The sequence below is a fragment of the Thalia democratica genome, chromosome 5, assembly GCF_965202585.1.
Source record: "Thalia democratica chromosome 5, ktThaDemo2.hap1.1, whole genome shotgun sequence".
NCBI lineage: Eukaryota > Metazoa > Chordata > Thaliacea > Salpida > Salpidae > Thalia > Thalia democratica.
Window position 1 is genome coordinate 55,043,621 of NC_139169.1, and position 26,720 is coordinate 55,070,340.

The window sequence follows — 26,720 nt, forward strand, 5'->3', positions numbered from 1 at the left end:
TTTTATTAAATATTCTAACTAGTTTTCGCCTTACAGACCAACTGAAAAATTAAAATATACATTTTTACTGTCATATAAACTCAGTTGATAAAACAAATACCATTTTTTTTATTCAAAATGTTGAAAAAACAAGTACGAGTCTCAAGTAGTTGCACAGTGATTGCTGTTATAAACATAATAATTGCAATAAAGTATTGGTCAGTTTAAGTTTTTCAAAAAGTTTTGTACAAATAAAACATATGAGCATCAAGTAAGATACAAAACTGCTTCAAAAAAACTTTTTTTTTTAAATACTCCTATGCTGCTAAAAAAAAAGTTATAAAGGTTATATCTAAAAAATTAGTATTAGTTGCTTCATTATTTTCTTATAAGAAACATAGCTGAACCAATTTATTCAAAAAAAAATTCTTAAAATTTATAAACTTGTACAAAATTGCATTAGAAAAAACTAATTAAAACAGTGAAAAGTGACGTATGTAGTAGTCTATTGTTATTATTATAACATTCTATCTCAAGTCGGCTCTTGATCTTTTACAGGCCAGCTCGTAACGGTGTCATAGCGCTGCTTGCGGTTCTTTTTTTGAACTAATCGGAGAACAAGTTGCGACAGAGAACTTTCTGCTTGGTGTTCGTCTTCCGTTGAGACTCCACCAATGATTTGTAGCAAAACCCTCGAAACTCCGATTCTTTTCGCGGCTTCTGCAGTGCAGCCGGTCAAAAAGTATGTGGGTACTTGACCAATTCCCTTCACTTGGGTAATGCTGCGGTATTTGAACAAAAATCCCCTTTCCTTCAAAACTTTGTACATTTCTTCAGGCACCTAATATGTTGGAATCACCCATAACATTACAAAAACTTAAACACAATAACTAATATTTTATTTAACAAATAAATAAACTATTTTAATATTATCCTTTTTAATAACATTGCTAATAATATTTTTTAATATACTTTATTTTTTCTATCTGAACTGTAATTACACGTTGATGATGATTTAACAACTGATAAATAATTTCATTATTATATTCAAAAGCAGTCTTTTATAGTTATTATTTGATACCTTTATTATAAAACTTGTAAGTAATGAGATCATATGTTTAAAAAAAGTTATACACCATTAAATTATCAGTAACTATTTCCTGTTTTTGTTTTTTTTTTAAACTAAACAAAACTGTTTTACAAAATAACGAAAGACTTTGCTTTAAGTTTAAAAACTAAAGTTACAACTTCTAAAAGGTACATTAGGTTAGTAAATGTTTCTGCTCGTCAAAGTAGAACTTTTAAATTTTGTTATTTTATTCTTCTGCTTTGTATACAATCTATTTTATTTGGAAAGTTATTTGTAAAATATTATTTGACCTTGATAAAAAGTTTAAATCATTTTATATTTTTTAAATTAAAGCATTAAAAACTTGATACTTCAGCCATACTTTAAATAAGGTTCTTATTTTTTGTATAAGAACTTAAGGAACAACAACATTTAGATACGTATGATGTAGTATTTTTAATCACAAATTCTTTCAACACTCACTTGAATTTGATTATTAACGCCAGTGCTGTCCATACGGCTGGCTAAGTTGACTGATTTACCCCAAATGTCATACTGAGGGGTCTTAGCTCCAATTACTCCAGCTACAACTGGACCAAATGCCATTCCTATAAATTTATTTCTATTTAAAAAAATATCCATTTTGTAAGTACAAAAGTAGGTCTTGTACAAAAAAGTATCTACACCCGTGTAGGGATGCTCAATGTTTTAATTTAAGTTTTTAGGAGTTTTTTAAGCATTCAGTTAGTTTTAAAGTTAGTAGAAAAAATAACCCTCTAGAAACAGTTTAGAAGCTAACCTATTCTGATTTTAAGGTCGTTTGCTGTATGAAGATTTATGTCATCAATAAGGTGTTTTATCAAAAGTGCAAAATGTGCCAAAATGCACAAGTGTGAAATATCACTTGGGCTAAAGTGTGTCGCGCTGTTAAAAGCTGTCTCGCTGTACTTTTCTCTGATGAAGTTATATTTCAAAAAATAGAAAAATATGATAGTAATAACAAAACATATACTTAATTATTTGTAATTATATTCTTTAGCGTTTATAAATCTCGTGAAGTTAATATTTAAATGATAAACTTAGATATATAAGTATTTTTTAGTTTTAATTTCGAAATTATATAATAGTTTTATGTGTAAAACTCTACTTATATAGAGTTATTTAAAAAACTTTAAATTTTATCAAAGTTACAGGTTATATATGTTGTTTAATAATAAAACAAATAGTATAATTTTATCTGTTTAGAAAAAAAAATATTGAGTACATACTGTTGTCTTGAGTTAAAATAAAAATATCAAAAAGTTTATCAATATTATTACTATGGATTTTGTTTTTTATTTAAAATTTTATTTCAATTATAGCCTAAACATGAAAATAAAATATAGATTAAGATAAATGTTCATAAACAGTTAAGTAAATCGTATAATAAATCTCTTAAACATAGTCTTTCTTAACAAAACTAGCAAACCTTTGTTAAATAAATTAACAACGAAAAAAAAAAAGTGTATCAAGTATTGCTCGACCATCAAAAAATTAGTTTACTTTTTTATTGTACTAAATAAATTACTTAACATAAATATTAAGTTATTTTTTATTGCTAATTTTAGTATAAAAATTCTAGTCTTTTTCAGGATTAAACAGAGCTTGTTTAATATTTACATTTTTACTACTAAATACAACCAATGCTCAGTTTTCACTAATTGTTGTTATATTTTTCGAAGCTTTGTTAAAGTCATTGTCAATTTTTATCATTAAGTTAAACTACTATGTAAATTTTCTTTTTGAATGCTTTTAATGATTTGACGTTGTATATGAGTTAAAGTTAAAAAAAGTAATAAAGTAAAGCTAAATCATGATTGTGAGGTACAGTCTAGTGTTAAAACCTTTAAGTTACTACATTTTGAATTTATTAGTTTAAATATTTAAACATTAGTACCAATGTTATAGTTCAATAAACTCGTGTTTACCGAAATAAGTGTTTCTTTAAAAACAGACATGAAAACTATCATTGAAAAAAATAAAATACAAACTAACTCTCGAAATATTTCGTTCTTTACTCGTGCTAAGTTATAAGGAGTGAGACCAGAAGCAGCCATGTAAGTTGAACCAATCGTTTTAATCTTTTCCAAGCACAAGAACTGTTCTTGAGTGATCAACTAAAACGTACAAAGTTTGTGTAAATCAGGGTTTCTTAAACTTATTTTCATAATCGCAAACTTGGATAAAATTTTGAAAATTAATCGCTTTTTTTTCTTAAATATCGCCTCTTTACTCGATAATTAGCCATTTTGCTTTTTTACTAGTTTTCGCCCCTTGATAGCAAAAATTGTCTACTTTGAAAAACCCTAGTGTTAAGTAGTAGATTATTTTTTATGTAAACTGCAATTTACTTGAAACAAGGTATTGTCGATAATAAACTTTAAAAAAATACTTACATGATCCGGTTAAGCTTTATTTAACATAAATCGTAATATTTAGAGCTAGAATTTTATTTAGATTTGTAAAGCAATAAAATATCTAGTTTAATTTATAACAAAAAAAAAATTAAAACTTTTGAAGAAAATGATGTAGAAAGTTAGAGTAAGAATTGTAAAGTTCAAGCATGCTAAAACTAATAACTTCTCGTTCAGTATTTACATCTCTTTTAAGGTTGGTCATGAAGTTTAGTATTAAAACCATGTTATGCACCTAGAATACTATTGTTTACGACAAGTATAACACTTGATTAACAAGCAAGTAATCATAAACGAATGCAATAATTTTTATAGTGACAATGTGGAATGATAAACAAATTAACACTTTTTTTAGTAACAAGTTATAAACAAGTAGAACCGATAAAAAAATTGATTTTAATGAGTTTAACAAAAAATTAAACTTCAAAAATATTTTAAATAGATAAAGGTGTTCGTGAATAACAAAATGTTTTTTATACTAATTAACTGTTGAAATTTGTCTAACTATTACTAGTAGATTGTTTGAAGCACTATAGTTTTAAACAACATTTTATTTTGATCATTAAATAATATTTCATATATCACCCCGAAAGTAAATATACAATGAATTGATGTGATAATAAAGTATCGTTCAAGTGTATAACTGTAAGTAAGAAAGTGTAAAAATTATTCCTTTTTTCCAATTACTTAATAGATGTTTATTTTTGAGCCTGCTAAAACTTTAAAAATGTATACAAGGTGCAATTCAATGATCTCAAAATTTTATCGAGTTTTCATTGAACTGATCAGTATAATTACTGCAAATATTCTAGGAAGTCAATAAGGAGTATAACTAAAGTTGCGATTTTAAGAAATACAAAAAACACCATTTAAACTACACGTAAAGTGTTATCATAGAAAGTGAAATTTATAAAAATATACTTTTAATAGATCATATTGATTTAAGTTGAGTTAAAATTAGAATAAAGTATTGTAATATCAACGAAATCCTTCTTGCGATAACTTAATACACAAATAGAGTTTATATTTTTGTTTAGAACTAACTTATAAATATTTTTAGCAGAGAACAACTTGAAAATATCTGATAAAAATTGCCAGCCAATATATAATTTATAAGGCTGAATAATAATTTATAATGGCTTTAATAAATTTTAATTCGTTACATAAAATATTATATAATATAATAAAAGTATATACAAATATTTATTTAGCTACTTTATCATACTTACATTTTAATTAAGTGAAGAAGTTTATTAAATCAAAGGTGTCACTTGCTTTATCGCTAGATAAAACTGTGTAACACAAACGTTCTTCAAATGTAAACAACATTTTGTTTGCATAAATAAGCGACCTATAAATTTTTTAACTGCAATGACTAAACTTTTTTTCTTATTGCTTATTATACTCATTATATTATCTTAGACAATAACATTTAAAAAGTGTTTTTTATGTAATACAAACAGAACTTAAATTAGTAGAAAAACGACCACAGATTTTGATCCAATGTTTTTTTCTATTACAATATATTGGTTTATCCGATCAAAATATGTTTGTATTTTGTTTTTACGTATCCCAATAACTAAAACCTTGTATTAAAAATTATGGCACTTTTTTATTTTCTGCAAAGACTGAAGTTTTGCTTGATTCGTTTTTATTTTGCAAAGCAGCTTTAATTTTTTAAGTTTTTAGTAAACAAAAACCTATAAATCCTTTAGTTTTTTAAAGATTGCAACAGGTTTAAAAAAAACTATTTAGATTTAAAATTATATTTAAATTTATTTTTTTAGTCATCATTTTTGTTTGAAAAAAAACTTTACTTTCATAAAAAAGGTTTTCAATATGGCCTCAGAACTTTGGTGTTAAAACTAGAAAAATAAATTGTAAAGTTGTAAGAAATTTCTAAAAAAACATATTTTGTAGTCTACTTCTTTTAAACATTTTAAATAGTGTTTCTAAAAATTATTATAAACGTAGTTTGAACTAAAAATATTTAAAAACATATTTTTTTTACTCTTCAACAATTTGTTTATTTAGTTTAGCTGAATGTTTAACAATTATTTTTTTTCATTTTTAAGTTTAAATTTTGACTTTAAAACTTTAGATAAGTAAAAAAATTAGTCGCTTATTTTTTAAAATTATTAGATAGTTAAAAGATTTGAAAATAAAAATTAATAAAATAAACGTTACCTTGAACTCAATCTTAATACTAAAATTTAATTTGTTTAGTTTTTTAAGTAAAAATTTTGAGAAGAAATTTGTTTTTATTTTAATTTAATTGTTTAAATGCTATTTTTCATGACTGTCATATTTTTTTAAAGATTTATTTAAGCACTGACGAGGTCTTTGACCGAAACTTAGATTGTAAAATAAATTCTTGGAAGAAAAAATTCATTATTAGATAGCCTTGATTAAGTATATCAAACATCTGTATTCATCAAAAGGGTTATTTTAGTATTTTATTTAAAGTATGTACTTATTGTTACCCTGTGTTTTGACAGTTATTATTTTTTTTTTGTATAAGTTATTTTTTTTTTACCTGTTTTTAATATAAAAGCTGTACAATTAAGGGCAAAATTAATTTATCTTACATTTATTGGTTATAAATTTCCCTAAAATAATTAAGAGATATGAATACAACGTACAAAAGTTAAATTTTTAAACAACTTACTTTGTCAATATCAAATATAATTTCATTCAAAAGGCGAAGACTGAATCTAGCGTAATCACTCGTTGTATTACCACTTAAATCATGAGCCTTACTCTTTATCAGCTTACAATCGTCAAAATTAGGTATTGATGCAAAAATGACTCCAACACAGTTATGAGCGCATGAGTATAACTCCTAAATAAATAAACTCAATAAAATAATAGTTGTTTTTAACGAATTTGATTCATTATTAACGATTATATTAAAAAAATTATTGTAATTCTAGCAAAAAATTATATATAAGTTAGTGGAAACAAATTATACAGTAATCTTCCTTTATTGTACCAAAATATGTTTCTATGTGATGGTAAAAATATGACTCGTTAACACACAGAAACATATGTTGGTACAAAATAAAGGAAGATTACTGTATATATTTTTTTATTTATATTCCAGTGAACTTTTTCCACTGGAATCTTTTTTTAGCAAACGATTAAATCTATATTTTGAACGGTTATATAAATAAGTATAAATTTGTACTGTTGTTTTTATTATTTTTGAATTTTGTTTAAAAATAACTTGTTTCTCATTTACGTTGAACAACATTAGTTTTTTACTAAGTAAATATACATGCTTTGAGATGCACTTTTTTGTAAGCAAAGTTATAAACTATAAACTTTATCTTAATTTTTATTTGTTTCTTTAGCTGTTGAAAAAAATGGTGACACTGTTGTAATATTATGCTATGGAATTTAGGTATAAAAATAGTGAGATGATTTATTAAGGTTATTTAGTATCTATTTACAACTTTTTTTACTTGAAATATTTAAAACTTTCAGCAGTATGGTAAAAAAAGTATTTTAGTTTTGAATTTTGACAAAGCTCATAAAACATTATAAAAGTAATGAGCTAATAAAACATACACTCTGATGTTGTTTACTTTTGAGGTTGAAAAAAAATCATCTTAGTGCTTTACCGTAAAGTTTCAAAAGTTAAATTTTAACGACAAGACTTCGTAAAAAACTTTGTTATGTAATGTTTACTGCTGGTAAAGTACCGTTTAAAATAATAAAACATAAAGTATAATGTACTGTAGGAAAGATCTGTAATAACCGTATTATCAGGTATTTTAAATAAAAAGTTAATTTTTATAATCAAAAAGCTTACAATTTAGGTTTGTTAAATTAATATTTATTTTAATTTCCAAAAAAAAATATATAGCTTTCAAACTTACTAAAGTAATACACAATTTTTTATTTATTTTCGTATTTAAATAATAATGATACTCTTTAATATTTTTCATAATTATAATTATTTAATTATAATTAATGGTACTTCTTTAATATTCGTAAAAATATTACAATAGTTTATTTAACAATTCAAACGTAAAACTATGTTTACTATTCAAGTTAAATAGTTGAGTAAAATTAAAATTACCTTTTTAGCACAAAATACTTATAAACAATTTTCGTAAAAATATTTCAGCGTATTACATTTTACTTTCGTTAAAGAGGTTGTAACCAATCATTCAAGTATCTAAATGTTTGCAATTAGTATTGTCTATCTCCTTTTATAAGTTAGTTTAAAGTTATATATATTTTTTATTTTTTATGTTACTAAACAAGACTCATAGAACATTATTAAACACAAAATTCACTTAATTTTCGTTGCGTTTTATTTCCTTTCATTTTTCATTTGGTTTAACTGATTGTTTTGATACCAAAAATTTAAGTACTTAGATGATAAAAAACTATGTGTAGTAGCTCGTAAGAAACTTTATAAGCATGTGGTGTACGACTCGATAACCGAAATGTTCCTTTGTGCACCAGGTCCTTAGACCAAACTTTTTGAGCGCTTTTTTTATCGTTCAATAAACAATAATCTTTAAAGTCGTAGTAAGAAAAATTAAATATGTTATTGATATCTCACAAAAGAGAGCCAAAGTTATAATTTCAAGTACTTGTAATTCTTAATGCTAAATAATCTATTTTTGTTGATGTTACTGCTGTAAAAGCTCCTATATATCAAAAATGAACGTTGTTTTTCGGTAATATGAAATATGAAAAACATGTAAAGTTTAAAATTAGTAAGCATTGGAATAGTTTATTGTTCTATGAAGATTCAAATTAATTATCTAACCATAAGTAACAAACGTATAAAATACCTCTTATAAACACTTTAACAAACAAAATGTTTACCCATAGTTGTCCTTCTTCAATTTAAAACCTATTTTTAAAATTACCAAAATAGTAGTTATTAAAGTCATAGGGTTGATTTTACCTATTTAAATCTTTACATAGTTTTTAAAAAAATACTAATTTATGACTAGCTGTTGTACGCTTAGAATTTTATGTTGTTTTTACGATTTTTAGATACTAAAATTCTTAATTATTTTTTATACGTTTTACACCACAGTTTGTATAAAAATGCCTTTCTTAAAATTCAAGCTTTTATAAAAGTTATATAATTAAAAAGAGGTTTCAATAAAAATTTAAAAAAAAACTTCATGATCTTTTTTAGCACCAAGAAAGTGATGTGTTACGTGTTCAGGCATTATATTACGTAAAAGTAATTGATTATTTGTCCGTATATTCATCAATTCATTTTTTTCCTCAGCTGCCTGAAGTTATTAAATTCATATACTATTAGCAAGTCATAATTAAAAGTTATACTGTTTTTCAAATCTCTTGTTACTTTTAAGTAATTTTATGTAAAAAATTTTAAAACTTTAGTTTCTAAATGAAAAAGTTATATAATACTCTCTCAACACTTACATATAAATTGCTAAAAAAATTGTGTATTATACCAATAAAATTTACTTTGAAAGAATGTTATCAGAAAAAGATATGTTAGCATACTAAAAACAAATAATTTTTCACGTTTATCTATATTTACTTTTAAACTAAATATGCATTTTTAATCTAAATGAACAAAACGTACAAGTGCATCAACTTATACTATAAGTCTTATAGTATCAGACTAATATTTTTGTTTCAAAAATTTAAAACTTGGCAAGTTCTCAACAAAATTTGTACAGTTTTATTTTTGTACTTTTTTTGCCAGTAATAGTTATTGTTTAGAGACTAAGAGCTGAATTACAAGTAAATCTTTGAAAATTTGACATTTTAAGTTCCAGTAGTTATAAAGCTTAAATAAATACTAAACCTAACTCTGAGTAGTATGGTTTACATTTTTGGAAAACTCTTATTTTCCCAAAAGATATTAACGTACGATTTATTAATGTACGATTTATTAACGTACGATTTTTTATTCTATTTTATTTTCTAATTTAAATTAAAGATTAAAGTCTTTTTTAACTACTGTATTGCATTATCCTTGTTTATTACTTAACTTTAAATTGGTTTAACTCTTCTTACAGTACTTTTTGTTGTTTAAATATAATTTATTATATTGGTATACATCCATTTTTTAAACTATAGATAAATTTTAATTTGACCTATAGTTAATGATAGCTCAAAGTTTTATTCTATATAATTTAAATGGTATCTTAAAGCTAAATTACGATTTAATAGAACGTTTAATTAAACTAGTGTCGAGTTTTAAATACAATAAAATTCGTTTATTTTAACAGTTTAGACAAATTTATTGCTTTTACAACAACTTAAGTAGATCTTGCGCTCTAAAACTTAAAAATACTTTAGTGAAAATGTTACCTGTTTTTTTCGTAAAAAATCCAGTCTGTTATTGTATTCTAATCTTCTCCCTTGGTAGTATACGCAAATAGCAGAAACCCATAAAATTGCTGTGTTTAGTAGCAATTCAGCTTGTATTTTCGAACTCCTTTAAAGATATTCAAACAAATTAAAAAAATTCAAAAAAGCAGCTAATTAGTAGATTATATTTTTACACTATGCTTATTTTTTTCTAAACAGACTATTTTAAATTTTAAACAACTAAATGTGTATCATAAGAAATAAAAGGGTGAGTTTTAGATAATCTATTTTGTAAAACAAAACGCTGTATAAGCTTTCTTGAAAACTACTTAATTTATATACTATACTACAATTGTAGTATTTAAATTTTTCCCAAAACTGCAAAACAAACTTAAGTGTAGTAGATTTATACTTATTAGACACTAAAAAATAAAACCTATAATTATAGTCAAATAATTTTTATCTGTTTTAGCAGATTTTAAATCTGCAAAAGTTAATCTGACTAAATACTATTATTTTTTAAGTTAATACCCTTATGTATATAAACAACTTGTTAGTATAAAAACAAGCTATTCTTTTTACCAAAATTGAATGTTTTAGATATTTTAGTTTAAAAACTGCACAAAAAAAAAGATAAAAGTGTCATTGGTTTTTAGTTATAAAATCTTTTATATTAATCGGAATTATGGTATATTCATTGCAGCTTAGAAGTATTTTATATTGTTATTTTTAAGGTTTCTTGTGTTAAAAATACTTTTTTATTCCAGCTAGTTGAAGTAGTTTAATTATATTATCAATTTATTTAAAAAAATTGTGAAAGTTGGTTAATTATACAACTTTTTTAATGATTGCAACTAAAAATTAAGCTACTTTTTTAATTTTTATATACTATGTAAACTAAGTTTTTCGTTTTTTTTAAGTTTTTGTACAAAATTACTCTTAATCGGTATATATATAATAGTGAAAACTTAAAGCTTAAAGTATAGTGATGAATTAAAAGAACTAACCTGCAAGTTAGAATGAAATAATTTGCAAATACGTTGTTGTGAGTGAAGAAGGCGATAATTGATATTGCTGTGCAGGTAGTGACAAGTAACATTAACTTGATTAAGTGATTCAGTCGGTAAGTAATACATGAAAAAAGTACCATCAACCCATTAATAAATATGTACTGTGAAAAAGTATTATATTTTAAATTAAAGCTTTAGACTTCCAGTATGCATCAATAATGATTTTTTTTTAATTTCACGAAACATTTTAGAAATAAACCGTCGGTTGATCGCAAATGCTATTGAATGAAGTTCTGCTTTGAGAATTATTGAATTGTGTACAATTTGTTTGTATCTGCACTAGGTTGTCATCATTTGTGTCACAAAGTATCTGTGTTATTATTTTTTATGTCATGTTTTTATCTCATTTGTTAATGTTTTATAGATAAGTTTAATAAACAAGTTATAACAAAAGTAAATTAGGAACCACTTTAGTAACTTGTTTGTTTATCTTACTTAAAAATTGTTCTTAAAAATTCTTAAAAATTGTTCTTACTTAAAAAGTCTATTAATGCATTACTTCTTTTTAAATATTTACAAAGCTTTTTAATACAAAAACTGTTTACTTACGGGATAAAGGCAGAACGTTTCATATGTCATTGTTTTTAGCATATTTAATAATACTTGGTTGCCAAAACTATCGAGAACCAAATATTTTTTACTGCAATTATACTGTATTAAATAAAAACCTTTTTTAGCTATAATTAAAAGAATAGTTTAAAATTCTGACGTTAAAAGGTATCCAAGTGGTGTGCGACTCGATAACCGAAAAATTCTTCATGCACCAGGTCCTACGACCAACTATTTTGAGCGTTTTTTTCGTTCAATAAACAATAAAAAATGAAAATAATATGCTACTTTAGGTGGTCATATCATATTTAGATAAAAAAGCTTACATACGCTTGTTGTAAACATTCAGTCATTTTTTAATTTTGTTTAATGCAACTACAATTTTAACTATTTTTTTACGAAAATAAAAATTATAATTTGTTTTAATAAAAAGCATAAATATACTAAACTTAATACTTTCTTTTATTTTTAGTTTTTTATTAGCTAAAAACTACTTAAAAATGTTTTTAAACTCACCAATGGAAGTACTGAGGTACATAAAATCAGCACAAAAGACAAGTACATTAAAACTTCACGAAACCTGATGCTTTTGTCTATAATCTGTTTGTACTTTTTTATAAAACATTGAAGTCTTATAAAATTGGTTGGTACAATAAACAGAAAAAGAACGAAAAATATTGACAGACCAACAGCAAAAATAAGAAAGTTTGTCCATATCCTAAAATTTGTACATATATTTGCATAGAATAAGTAAAGAAATTACATTTATAAAGTTTTTACTAAAAACTAAATAAAGTATTAATTCGCACTTAACTAAAAAATCAGACAAATTTTTGTAGTTATTAACCAATTTAAGACAATAGTTTACGCCGTATTTCAAATCTTTTTAAGGAATAAGTTTTAAATAATATGAGTATTAGTTTATTTAGTTAAAACAAGTTACTAATTCATGTTTAAAAAACTAAGCACAAACATTGCATAAGGAATAAAGAATTGTTGAACTGTGAGAAAACTGTATAAAACAAATGTTGTAAGAAAGTTTGTTTTAAACATCTCATCTTTCATACTTTTAAAACTCTTCTCCAAATGTTTTTCATGAAATTTAAGGCTAACACCTGAAAAAAAAACCAGTAGTATATATTAGTGAGCTTAAAAAAAGATAACTTAGCAACTTTTATATATTAAAATAATGTTTTTTATTATTAACCATACATTGTACTCGTACAAAATCTTGTTAAAGAATAAAATTAAATAAGAATTATGCGGCCCACGAGTTACTTTTCAGGTAAAGGATACTTTTGTTAAACAACAAAAAGAAGTTTTTTTTGGTGAAAACACTAAATCTAGGCTCTTAACACACTAATAACTGTTTATTAGTGCTTTATAATTGCTTAGTTTTTCAAAGTATTTTTTCAAAATATCAAACTTATGGTATAAAATAGTATTTTTATAGTTATTTTTATAATTAAAATAAAACAGCTGCGGCCCACGGAAAATTTTATTTGTAAAACTTGGTCCTTGACTTATAAAAGGCTGCCGACCGCTAGTGAAGGGTATAACATAGGTTAAAGGTATTTATACCCTCATAAAAAACTTAAATTTAAAAGAAATAAATTTTGAGTGAATCAAACTTTTTTAAATATGTCTAATGGAAATTTATTTACTTACTTTTTATTCTGTTGGTTAGGTGTACAAGCTAATGCTAAAGAAGTTTATCTAAAAATTACGATAATTATGTTATTATTTTTTCGTTTAACCAATTATGTTAGCTTACTGTAAATATTTAGCTTTACAGCTTTTAGATTAAGTAAACGATCCTTTACTTGTCAACTTGTTCCAGAAAAATTTTTTTTAAATTGTTTATAAAATTTACGAAGGTTAGTACTTAATGAGTAAAAAATTAACTTTTTATATTTCTACTGCCTAATTGAATTTCCTTTTTGTCAAATATTTCAAGTTTAGTGTTTGTGTTTTTTTGTATGCAGTTATATTCTCTCTCAACAATATTATTGTTGGTGATACGATCAGATTTTAATCTCGGCGACATCTGTTTAAAAAATTGAGACTATTTAATTGTTTAACCTTTTATTATATATCAACACTTTACTTTAATCTTTCTTAAAAAACATTTATATACATAGTTATTTTTAACAAATTTAGAAGTGTTTTTGTTAGAGTTGAATTTACAAACAAACCTACACTTATGTTGTGCTGGCGTATCATGTGTGCAAACGGTAGCTCAGTACTGCACCCTAAAAACAACTTTTTTGAAAATCTGTCAACATTTACGTTTCTCCGGTTACCTAAAAATATGTTTTTTGTTTTTTACTTCATGACGCAAAACTCTTTTTAATCTAATCTTTTGTTCGCCTCTAAATACTTTTATATTTTATAATGATAATTATTGTTAGTGTTTATTTTTATTATTTGATAAGATTAAAACAAATTAAGTTTTATAAAACGGTAGTTATTAACTTATGTAATATTACAGTTTAACATGGTAATAAGTTTACAGTTTTCTATTTGCATGTTTAAGTTTATAACTTTTTATGTTGTTTTAATTAAAAAGTTCTTTAAGTAAAGATTTGTTCAAAATTACAATCACTAAAACAAACAAAGTAAAAAGCTTAATAGCTTCCTTTTTTTTTATAAAGAGTAAAAATCATACATGATAAAAGTACTAGTACATCAAACGTTTTAATTAAGCTAAATTACTGTCTATAATAGTAAAAGTTTAAAATAAATCAGTTTTTTGTTAAGTATAATCTACTCTAAAACAGCTAAATAAAGTACAAACATGTGATGCTACAATTTTTTTTTAATTTATATTTTGAATTTATCTTTTATAAAATTTATAGTTAAATTTTTTTAATAAAAACCTTTAATTTTTTGTTAATTAATGTAAGTTTTTAGTATAAGAACAAAAAGATCAAATATCAAAATTTAAATTTTCTTACTACTTTTATTCTTATAACTTGAAGAACTTCTATATATTTTAAAATTGCTTAATTTTGTAATAGTTTTAAAATGAATTTCATTGTTTTATTAGAAGGTAAATATTTTTTAAAGTTTTGATATATCGCTTTACAGTTTTTACTTTAAAAACTATAATGTAATACACTATCTCACATAAATCACTTTGTTCGACTGTTAGTTTAGTTAATTCGTCTTCTTTATTGTCTTCGTCTGAATTTAAATCAGTAGCACTTTTTTCAACTAGTAGTTTAGTTTTCTGAAAATAAATGATCATCAAACTACTATTTTTACATCTCTATTTTCGAATAATAACTAACAACGTCGTTGCTTGTTTTAGTATTCACAGGTTTGCTTACAAAACTAGATTCTTCTTCAAAGCTTGTTTTGTTTTGAATAAAACTGCTAAGCAAATTTGTATTTCTTTCATTAACAACCTTTATAAGGTAAGTTCGAATTTTGTTCTGTCTTATGTATGCATTTCTACGGTAACCATTTCCTTCCTCTACCTGTTTAAATTATTAATTTGCCAGGTTGCACAATTTTAAGCCTGATGAACATAAGATTTTTGTTTTGGTTGAAAACTTAAAAAATATATCAAAAATTAATAATATGGGAACTTTAGTAACGTAATACTTTCAATCTAGTTAATTTGACAATGTAACTTTTTGTATGCGATTTTTATATATAAATACTGATTTTGTAAAAAAAAATAAATGTACCTGTTTTGTTTAGACATATACATTTTACATGAGGTAAAAGCTAAAATATTATTACTTTTTGTTTCAAAAAATCAATTCTTAAATGAAATAGTTATCTAAAATAAATAATATTTTAGAATTTTATAAAAACATTTATATTATGGTTTATAAAAAAGATTGTGAAGCTCAATAACTAAATATAAAGATGTTTTAGACTGTTTAAGAAATCGCATTCTAATTTTAAATTATTTTTATAACTAATAAACTATACAAAGATCAAAAAATTACAAAGGTTAAAAAATAATTTATTAGACAAAAAGTAAGAAATCAGGTTGGTAAAAAAATATCAATATGTTTATCCACAACAAAAACGTTTATTACATTGTTTAATCATACATAGTTTATATTTTCTGCGTAAAACTTAGGAATAAAAATAGTAAATCAAATTTAATTAAAAAAACTCAAACAAAAACGTTGGTAAATTTTTTTAATATTTTTAAGCTCAATCAAATTGTTTAACTCATATAAGAACTTTTTTAATGATTTTAAATAAAAGAAACTTTCTAAAATACTTATGCTTAATAAAGATAAGTATAGAAATGTTTAAAATAACACTAGTTTTTGAACTATATTTAAGTATATTTTTTAATATAAAATTAAATAATTTAAACTTCAATAATCTTAATATCTTCTGTTGTTGAAAATCTAAGCTACTTTGACATAAAGTTCTTTACATTTTAGAAAGCTTAAACCTTTTATATGTCGATCGATGTAAAAAGTAGTTTTTTCAATTAACGTGTGCTTTGATCTATTAGTTTTGTGTTTAGACTAGTCAAGGCTGTTTATTAAAAAACGTTCAACTTTACAATCAATCAAATAGTTGTTTTTTTTTTATCTTGTTTTACACCTGTTTACATGGATAGCATTTTTTTAGTTTTATTGATTATCAAAAATTCATTTTAAAATTACTTACAAACTAAAAAACTAACTTTGCTATAAACATAGTTTAGTCTAACACATAAAACTTAAATTCATAAATATTTTTACCTTTAAACTTGGTTTAAACTTTCTAAGGCTCTATTGAATTTATAAAGAAAAAGTTTTTAGTTTTCGAAAAAAAGGTACTTTAAAAACTGTTGGTAATAAAGTTAGTGAAACTTTTTTGTTTGGATCATGTAACAAAAAGCATCGATAACAACTAATCTATCAAACATTTGTTAACATAACAGAAGAACTGAATAAATGTTTTAATACAAGGCCTAGTTAGTTGTATTAGTTTTGAAGTATTAAAACAGAATTTTTTAAATTGGTTCAAACATAAAAATTGCTTAACTACTTCATGTTTTTTTTCATATTGAAGAAAAACTAAATTTTTAAAAAGTAGATTTACTAAAAAAGTTTTCATAGGCTTTACTTTATTTCTAATCTAGATATAAACTAAATTTAAAGTATTTATTTACTCGGTATACATATTGCACATAAACATCGTGAACATTAAAAAAGCCCCTTAATGGTAAAAAGTTAAATATTTTGTTCTAAAAATTTGTCTTAAATTAGTACATATATGTCAGATATCAAGTTATATTTAAGTTCTTAGATTTTAAGAACTTAAATTCTACAAAATCATGTTGCAATTTTAAAGTTATTAGTTACTAAATCATTTTTGAAACAGTAAACATTTTTGAAATGATTAATTTAGTTAAGTTATTTTTTGAAATAAGTCTGTTTTATTATATTGATTAATATTTATAAATTCTATGGTATAAAACTTTATAGGTATGAAAAAATGCTGATTGTACGTTACTTTAATGCTTTATTCAACTATTCCAACTTTAGTTACCGCTTAAATTAATATTAAAGTTGTTGTAATAAACTTCTACTAATAATTTAACATAACCAATTGACATTATACATCAATTTAATTAAAAATATAAAGAAAACAATATTACTTATAGTTATTTATTTTTAACCTCAAAAGCTCCATCAAGTGCGCGATAAGTCGCTTGTGACACGTGGATCCTATCGGGTATCCCCCCTGCTTCCATGGTATTCGCTATTTTTACGTCTTCCGACCAAATGTCGAATTGCCACTTGTGAGATCCGATAACACCGCACAACACCGAACCGGTATGGATACCTGAAACAATTTTTTCATTATTTTCCAGCCTGCTTGATAGGTTAAACTTTACTTGATATCCTTAAAACATTAAATGTATGACAAGACGTGACAAAAACTTTTAAAGAATGTTTTTTTTACTTAATTAACCAATTCTCATTTGCAGATCGTAGTTATTGAGCTGACGAAGCGAAGTAATGACGTCTACCATGCCAAAAGCTAATTTAACACAAGAGCTTGCATGCGATGAATTTTTTATAGGTATTCCACTAACACAAAGGTAACAATCTCCTAATGTTTTTATGCGAAGACACTTGTTATTTTGTGCTAGTCTATGAAAAATTGAAATTTATAAAGCTATAAGTTTTCAACAAAAAGTAAAATTAATATAATCAGTATTTAAAAGTTACTTTTTTCTTAAAAATTGTACTTATTCTTAAAGATTTGCTTTGTATTTGTAATTATATACATCAGTCATAAATAATTTTCTTTAGGTAACAAAATATTTAATTACTTCTTGTAAAAGTTTTGAAACAACTTGGTATAAACTAAAAGAAAATATATACTGTTCAAATAGAGAATTTTACTAAATTTTATACTTGATTTTTAAATTGTACCAAAGTATTTTCCTAAATGTTAATTTAAATGTTATAAAAATACAATTTAATGGACCTTAAACATTTAGTTTCACTTTACATTTATCACAACTAAACTATTTAGGACTATAATAATGTTTGTACCTAGTTTTATCATCTAAAATTCTAACTTTTCAAAAGATTGTTGTTTGGAAAAAAGTTTGGCACGCATTCTCTTTAAAAATAAGAAAAAATTAAATTATACCTACTTACACTAACAAAGTAAAACTGACCGATCAAACTTTCCAAATAACTCATTCAAGGTCGATACTAATTTCTGCGGTGGAAGCTTCGTCGATAACTTAGTGAAGCCTTTCACATCAGCAAACAGTATGCTAAAAAAGAGAATTATTTTTTTAATAAAATTCTAAAAGTCTTTTTAGTATTATTTTTAATAAATCATTGAAACAAAAAAAATAAATTTTAAAAAATTATCAAAAATAATTAATTTTTATATTAATAACATATTATAACTTTTTAACTTTAATTTAATTTGATTTTAATTTGTGCTTTAATATCAAATGATATAAATAAAATATCTTAAGGTTGTAGTATCATTTTATTACCTGACATCGTCAAACTTTTCAACATACATACGATTTTTGCTAGACTTAGCTCCTTGTGACTGCATACTAAAGTTTCTTTGTAGTGTTCTTGAGTTAGTAAGTGTTTGTATATTACTCGTATCGCTATTGTGATCGCTTATGAGTTTAGTCGCTATGAATGAAGGTATCACGGAAAGTATCAAATCTTCCTAGAAAATACATTGTCCATAATACGTTATAAAACTTAATACCTTATTTAGTTGTAACAAACAAACATATCTTTTGAAAGTAAAATATAAAACCAAATTTGTAGGTCTATAAAAAATTATTTTAGAAAACTACCTAATTTTCTAAAACTAATGACGTTTCTCTGTACTATAATTAAAACAGTTTGACGATTTTTTATTAAGATGACCGTTCAAAAAAAAACATTTTATTTCAATCATGATTAGCTAAAAGTCAAAACATTTCACATTTTTTGTAAACATAAGCTGTTGTTTTTATATATAACAAATAAGTTACTTGATTTTTGTTTTCTCCTTCCATTTTTTTCGTAACATTCACGAATTTCCAAGTCTCAATAAATGTTTTTCTTCGTGCTCTTTCAATAACAAAATGCGTTAACAGTCCCACAACATGACAACATAAACACGATAGCAAGACGAAGACCATTTCCTTTCCTTTTACAAGTGATGTCATCAGTACTCGACTAATTAATGACGTAGCAGTAGTTATTGATGCGTAAAAAATCGCCTAAAAAGTGTTATATTTTATAGTTATTAAAAAAAATCTAGCTTGCATTTACAATATCATTGTAGATCTTAGTAGTTCTATTTATCTAAAAAAATTTTAGTACAAAAAACATGTCATTCTTTGCTCCAGCTCGATGGTTGTTAGATATATTCACTAATAACAAAAAACAAAGTTGACAGATTGTATTCTTGTTTATGACATAAATTATCAGGAATTTAAGAAAATTTAAGATGAAAGACTCCTAGTTTGTTTGAAAACTAAGGAAGATTGAAAATCTAATTAATGATTAACTTGTAGTAAAGTTTAAAAGAATAAGTAGTTGTTGATAAAACCATATAATCTTTTTAGGTATGTTGTATAATCTGTGTTTGTTTTATATAATGAAAAAATTGAAGTTTTAAACTTATCATTAGTATATTAATAACACAGGTACCATTTACTAACATTATTGAATTTAACACTTGTAAAACAAATAAAACTCCCCATTGCTTTACCATATAAACGATATTTTTTAATTATTTTAAAATACAAAAACTTCAATCGACTTTGAAAGTGTATACTATATAACATTATAATTAAATACTATAGTAAATACTAAACATTTTAGAACTTTTGTATCAAAAGAAACACAAAAGTTTAATATTTGAATCAGATTGTTTTAGATAATCACCAATTTAGAAAATTTAATTAAATTGAAGTGTCAACATTAAATAATAGAAAAATAACAGAAGGAACTTAATTTGAAAAGTTAAATAAAATCCTCAAATTTTTAATAGAAGTTAGCTTGTTTTTCAAGTAGATTACTACAGAAATAGCATACTATATATTAGAAGTTTACTTATATGCTAATTTACACGTTATCATTAAAAGTAACTAAAAATTATTGTGTTTTGATAAAATTTAAAACTACTCGATAAATATAAAATTAATACTTAACTTAAAACTAGTTGATTATTTATTTAGTGATTTGTTTCATAGTTACTTGATTCAGTGTGAATGGAAGCATAGTATAAGTAACGTAGGTGCAAATGAGAAGAATCGTCGTGTTGTAGCTCATATAGTTGATCTTCATCAACTCCACATCACTCCGAACAATGACATTTACAATTTCAGACGTTGTGATACACGCCCAAGTTAACAGCCCGAAAACTCTTAGAGAAAATATGATTTAAACAATTTTAAATTTTTATACATGTTTATTTTAATTTAGTAAAAAAAAAAATTCTGTTTATAAAAAAATTACAAAAAGTACTATACCTAACAATTATATTATATATTGTACGTTCAAAATTTCAAAGTAGTTATCTTACTTTAACTTTCTTAAGGAAGTTTCAGAGTTATTTATACACATTACAAGTATTGATAAGATCAGCTGAATGGAAATCGGCACGGCAAGACACATTACGAGCTGAATGTTCAAAACAGTCGAGTAAAACATCAGCATGAGCATCATAAACCCCTGAAAGTTAATATTTAAAAAACAACAACACTAAAGACTGTATATATATATATATATATTAATTGTTAGATTAAATTATTAAAGTTTAGATTAAAGTTAAAAGTAACAAAAAAAGTTACAAAAACAACCCTTAATGTTATTTCACTTTTACAAAAACTAAAGAAGATTTTGGTATTTTTAATATAGATTGAATAGAAACTTTAAACAAGTTATAAATGTTTCGTTAAGCATTTAAAAATGATTATATACAAAAGTTCGATAAAAATATTTCACTTATACGATGATTTATGAGAAAAATCGAATAATTAATCAAGTTTAGATCAAATTAATACGTCGTACCTAAAAAAAGATACACCAAGCTCGAGTTACGTCACTTTTATAAATTTAATACAAAATATGCTAAAGTTAAAACTTAAAGGTCTTCTACAATTAATATATAACTTAATGGTGATTTATGCTATATTCTTAAAAATTTAACTTAAAAAATCGAGAGTAAAATTTAATGTTTTATTTAAAACGGTATATATATTTTACTTCTATAAAGAATATCAAAGAAAGGTCTGAAACTAGATTAACACTTATTTTAGCTAAAAACGAATTTCTTACTCTTATGAAGACAAACTGCAAGTTCAGAAACGTTTGAAGCAGTTTTTTTTCTTCTATAAAAAATAGTTGAAAATTTTTTTCTAGTATTTTTTCTTTGAACCTTGTGGATAAAGATGGAATGATAAACCCATGACACTCATATCCAAGTCTTTAAAATTAAATTACTGTAATAGAATACTTCATCTTATTTTTTGTAGAACTTAATTATTTTTAGTAACCATTTTCCAGGTAAGTAAGTGAGACTGATAAAAATGTAATTTCCTGTAAGTTCGTAATTTTCTATATTTAAGCAATTAAAAAGCCGAAAATTTAAATGAAAAGTTAAATAGTACTACAGTAATATATGAAGCTTATACAGGGAAATAAAATTTGATACACTAATACTATTCAAAACCTAGTTATAACTTTTATAAAAACAGTTTCAGTTTTAATCATTTTAAACAATAGTTTATTACTATAAGTGTTGAAAAAGTAAAAGTTCTGACTTATTTATAATCTAATTTTGGCATAATTTTTAGACTTTTACCTTAAGATTTATTTTTAATCAAAAAACTTTATAAATTTAAATTTATTTTTAACTTTCGCTTTAACTTCAGTAAAAAACAAAATTAATTACTTTCAAAAATTTTATTAGTTATTTAATACAATTACTTTATTTCTTCTTTACTTTGTACCTTTTATTTAAAATAATATATTGTAAATATTTGAATTTTAAGTACCAGACTATTTAGAACCACTAACTGTAAATATTTTTAGCTTCGAAAAAACTTTTATCGTTCGCTTAAATTAACTACGCAACAATAAAACTTACGCACGCACTATATCCGGTTTCATCTTTTATTGTGTCGTCATTGGAAACGGTGTAGTTGTCCTCTTCCTCATCAGTGATTAGTTTAGAAGCTTGAACGCTGCGGTTAAATTGGAAAAGGGTACTTGAAGTCGAGTTTAACTCAGCGTTGCTAGAAGTTTTTCTGCGCACGTTTTGTTAGTATGTTTTCGTGTATAAAAATGTTATTTTTAAGTTTATAAGTGGTTAGAAATAGAAATAAACCTTTATGGTCGTTTTGGATTTGGTTTCGAACAGGAGTCGGCAAACTGGAGCTCGCGAGCATGTTTTTATATTAAATGGGATGCGGCCGATAAAAAGCAAAACTGCAGCCCGCAAAAGAATATTTTGAAACTTAAACCAGATATTCTGGAGGTTGAAATTGTAGCAAAAACTAAAACTATAACCGCGATCGGAGAATTTTATTTTCTGAATTTTGCTTTCACAAAATGCCTGTTGACCCCTAATTTAGAATAACAAAATAGTAATCGACACCCGTTTTTCAAAAGGCTCAACTTTTTTTTTTAATTGAGCCTTATAAACCAAATTCAAACACTAAAACACAGACTCTACTTATGTATATATTAATTAGAAGAAATCAAAAGATAGTTTAGCAAAATCTACAAATTTATTGCTCATTACATAACTTCAAAACATTTTCAGATTTATAATCCGCCCTCAGTAAACTTATAACAAAATTAAAATATGTATTAAAAACGTATTTATTAATTGTAGATATCGAAACTATAAAACCCAACACAATAAACAATGTTTGTTTTAGAAAATTTATTTTAGATCTAAAAAAATTAACCTAATAAATAATTTTTCTTGTAGTTATAATATTAGTTGTGAAGTTTTCTAAAACTTTTTCAAATATTTTTTTTATACTTATTAAACTAAAATCCTAATAAAGAATAAAAAAGTATACTTCGTTTGAAGTATTTTAGTTTTTATTCTTAAAGCCTTATAACTTAATGAGAATAATTCGACTTCTTTATTTTTCGTGTACCAAAATAGATTATAAAAATTTTACATTATTACACACTTGATGAAAAAATATTTACTCACTTTGTACTATTATCAAACTTTTTCTGACCCTGAGGTGTTCTCATTTGACTGACTAAGGATAGCTGCAAAACATTTAAAATTATTTTTTCTTTATTTATCTAAGTTTCAACTACAAGCTTAACTTTTTACATGTAGTTTTAAAATCTAATATTCAAAACACTTTTAACATTATAAAAGTTTCTATGTCAGTTGATTTATTAGATTAGAGGTAAAAGAGAAGTGTTTGAAATATTTTTTAGCTTGTAAAACCTTAAGAAAAACAAAAAAATTTGATTTTTTTTTTCAAAAAATACAGATAATTTAATTTTCAGTACATATCAGTGCTTAATAAATGATCATATCATTTAACTTTGTATTTTAATTTTTGTAATGTCACTTTAGAAATAATGTTTATCTGGTCCGTAGACTACGAAAGAACTAAGTCCGTATTCTCATTAAGTTTCTAAAATTAAATAATTTATAATACATTGTGTATGACGTAGGTTTAAACAAAAGTATGACGTCATACTAACAGCGTGCTGCCACTTGTTGCTTTCGTCATCAGCGCTCTTCACTTTCCTCGTGCGACACAAACGAGAAACTTCTTCATTTGATTTTGGAGAAAAGGCCATTGTCGTTTTTGTTTTTCTTCTAAACTTTTGTAAAGAAAGTTTTAATTAGTTAGATTTATTTCTGTATTTTTATTTAAACCAAGTAAATTAGAGATTTAAATTTAATTAAAAGTTACATATCAGTTTTTTTTTCTAAAGTTAAGTATTATAAACATAGTAAAAAAATGTAACTTTAATTATACTCTTTAACTAAACTATTGTTTACTTGAAAGTCTTTAATTTTTAATTTTAATAAACTTTATAAATATTTACAAAGTTAAACTACACAAGTAGATAAATCTTCAAAATAAACAATTTTAGTTAAATTTTTATCAAAATCTGATAAGATAAAAAACGTTTGAAAAAACTTTGCTTTTTCATAAACAACTTCATGTATCCTTTGTTGAGCTTTGCATTTAGTTTTTCACATACACGAATTATACTTTTTTACCTGATTTTTCATTAAACTATTTTAAGGTAAGTTTTATCAACTTAAGTAGTATAATGTTTTTCCAATCTATTTTAAAAAATAAAGATTCGAAGTTCGATGTACAAAAACACTATTTAAACATGATTAATATGTTAGTAATTGTAAGACTTATTTCCTGTGTAAAAATTTAACTGTAATTGTTTTAACAATTTAATTGTAAAAAAACCAAAAATTTATTTAAATACTTTAAATGTTTAAAATAAACAAGCTCCTTTTTTAATACTTTAGAAAGCAAATAGAAATATAATAGCTATTAAGACGTTTTTTATAGACTAAAGCATGTAAATTGCACAGAAATTAAACATATATTATAATTAAAATCATGATTATAGTTTTTTTTCGAAACAAACTCTTAAAATTTAAACATTTACTGGTGTTAATTTACAACCAAATATTTAGAAAAAAATCTCATGCTAAAAAATCAAAAAAATAACTTAAAAACACAATCAAACTAAGTAGTATAGACCCGTAATATTATAAATACAAAAAAAAAAACAAGTATAGAGTAAACTCTAAACCATTTATAACTAACTACGGTATTTTCTTGCTATAAGTAATCTTACTTTTTCTGTTAATTATAAACTTTCTACATACACGTATAAAAGTAGTAAAAAAGAAGATATAAAGTAAATATTTATTTAGAAAAAAGTTTGATCATTTCGAGTAAATCTTAAACAAAAAACTGATAAATTTATATTTATAAGAAATAAAACTTTACTTCTTTTAAACGGCTGTCACTTATATTCTTTAATCTTGTTTACAAAACTAAATGGACTGATACCAGCTTTTACATAAAGTAATATGCTTGGCTAGTTTTACAATCTTATAAAACTTTATTTATTTATCTGGAATATAACAAAGTTTGAACTTGGTTTTTACAAGTCAGTTAGCTTTGACAGTAAAATATTTTTTTAGTTTGTTTATTTACCTTGAAAATTTTATGTTTTTTTAAACAAATTTTAAATTTCAAAACGTTTTATCAGAAAATATCTAGGAGACTTTTTATAAAGTTTTAAAAAATAAAGTTGAAAAAATTCTTAAACAAAGTTATTAACAAATTTACCTTTTTTAACTTAAAAGTGTATTTTTAGTATATTAAGCTGTAATAGATAACAAACTACTTGAAATATGCAAAATTATTTCAAACATCACAGGTTAAAGCTTTTAATTAAATTTAGTGTTTAGTGATTACGACTAAATTAGTCTTATTTTAGCTACTAACATAAAAATACATTGTTTTATAATATATATTTCAAGATACTTTAAAATAAACATTTCTTTCTTTTCAATAAAAACATTTACATAAACTTTTTCTAGTTTTAATAAATGAACTAAAAGTTTTTGAACTTTCATAAAAATCTAGAAATAATTTTATAAAGAAAACTTTTATATAAACAAAAGAATTACACAGTGTCATCCTACATTGAAATCTCAAGAAACATAAATCTGCAAGCTGCCTTGAAGCATGCTTGCGTCTTACTTGATCGATATTTTATTAATTAGCTTCGCTCCATGACAACTTTTATAAGCTCTTTATTTTTACCGCATCGCTTTTAACCAACAATCCTGATAGACTATTGAGCTTTTATTGAAAGTTAAGCTTCATTTTTTAATTGAAAACTAAATAATTTACACAACAAAAACTTATTTTTGAAGTTAAATGTCTATTCAAAGATACAAAATAAAAATTTAATAAAGCTTAAAAGTTATTTTCACAGTTTTTTTTTATAATTATAGTAAATTTGTATTATTACATTATATGTATTTCAACAATATATATATACAGTTTTTATTATTTTTTTTGAGTTTAGATATTTATTAAACCTTTGCTAAGTTAAATTATTTTGCAACTTTTATAACGTTTATAATCATGTAATTGATAAAATAAACTTATTTTAGAGTTAAAACTATTAAATTTATTGTATTTAAAGTTAAAAGTTTTAGCTTTTTTTTTTCATAAATTATTTATACTTTTTATGACATTACTTTTCCAAACAGTAATTCTGTAAATCGTATGTTTTAACCTATGACGATTTAAAATGATTATTATCTGAAAAGGATAGCTGTAAAATAAAAATTTGACTGCATTTTAATACAGCTTACTAAATGATAGGAAATTTTCAATGTGTAAACTAAAACACAAAAAGATATTGAAAATCTGCCGTAAAAACTGTTTTTGAAAAAAAAAAGTTTTAAGATAAAAAACTACTTTACCTATATTTTTATACTTTTAGTAAACTGTTTACTGCATCTTTTTAAATTGCAAATTACTGAACTGATTAGGTTTCTTAGTAAACAGAAAAAATTGCTTTCGTTTCCGAACTGCTTCAAAGTAGCTCATAGAAAAGCAATACTTTTGTTAGGAAATAGCCGTTGAAAAACTTTTGATGCTTTTAATAAAAATAATACTTTAGTTTTTTTTCCACACCTTTGTATCGTTGCCTGAAGCGGCTTCATTTAAATATCAAGCTCAGTTTTCAACATTTTTATTATTCTGAACTGTTTCCAAGTCATTTC

General features: G+C 23.8%; 1 protein-coding gene across 3 annotated transcripts; it reads right to left on the bottom strand.

Moving 5' to 3' along the window:
• Nucleotides 1-117: 117 nt before the first annotated feature.
• LOC145835506 (adenylate cyclase type 8-like) lies at nt 118-25,040 on the bottom strand. 3 transcript variants are annotated; one of them, XM_082943141.1, is made up of 27 exons: nt 24,922-25,040; nt 23,636-23,758; nt 23,124-23,185; nt 22,045-22,200; nt 21,230-21,377; nt 20,475-20,623; nt 20,147-20,315; nt 18,934-19,164; nt 18,433-18,620; nt 18,100-18,201; nt 17,382-17,563; nt 17,086-17,252; nt 14,735-14,923; nt 14,571-14,673; nt 13,641-13,744; nt 13,347-13,488; nt 12,415-12,556; nt 11,958-12,159; nt 11,092-11,202; nt 10,830-10,993; nt 9,823-9,949; nt 8,652-8,768; nt 6,170-6,343; nt 3,083-3,204; nt 1,848-2,002; nt 1,532-1,656; nt 118-820 (listed from the first exon to the last, which is right to left on the bottom strand). In XM_082943141.1, exons 2-27 carry the CDS (start codon nt 23,732-23,734, stop codon nt 512-514), a joined length of 3,939 nt encoding a protein of 1,312 aa, XP_082799267.1. In that variant the 5' UTR covers nt 23,735-23,758; nt 24,922-25,040; the 3' UTR covers nt 118-511. The 3 variants fall into 3 exon arrangements, with proteins under 3 accessions (XP_082799267.1, XP_082799268.1, XP_082799269.1); XM_082943142.1 differs by lacking the exons at nt 8,652-8,768; nt 24,922-25,040 and having other exon boundaries at nt 23,636-23,788; XM_082943143.1 differs by lacking the exons at nt 23,124-23,185; nt 23,636-23,758; nt 24,922-25,040 and having other exon boundaries at nt 22,041-22,151.
• Between the last annotated feature and the right edge of the window lie 1,680 nt (nt 25,041-26,720).

Coding starts and splice junctions, on each gene's coding strand:
- LOC145835506 (XM_082943141.1), bottom strand. CDS start 23,734: ATGGCCTTTTCTCCAAAATCAAATGAAGAAGTTTCTCGTTTGTGTCGC. Junction 19,165..20,146: donor TTCCATTCACACTGAATCAA/GTAACTATGAAA, acceptor AACACTTTTTAG/GCGATTTTTTACGCATCAAT. Junction 8,769..9,822: donor ATTTTTTACGAAAAAAACAG/GTAACATTTTCA, acceptor TAATAACTTCAG/GCAGCTGAGGAAAAAAATGA.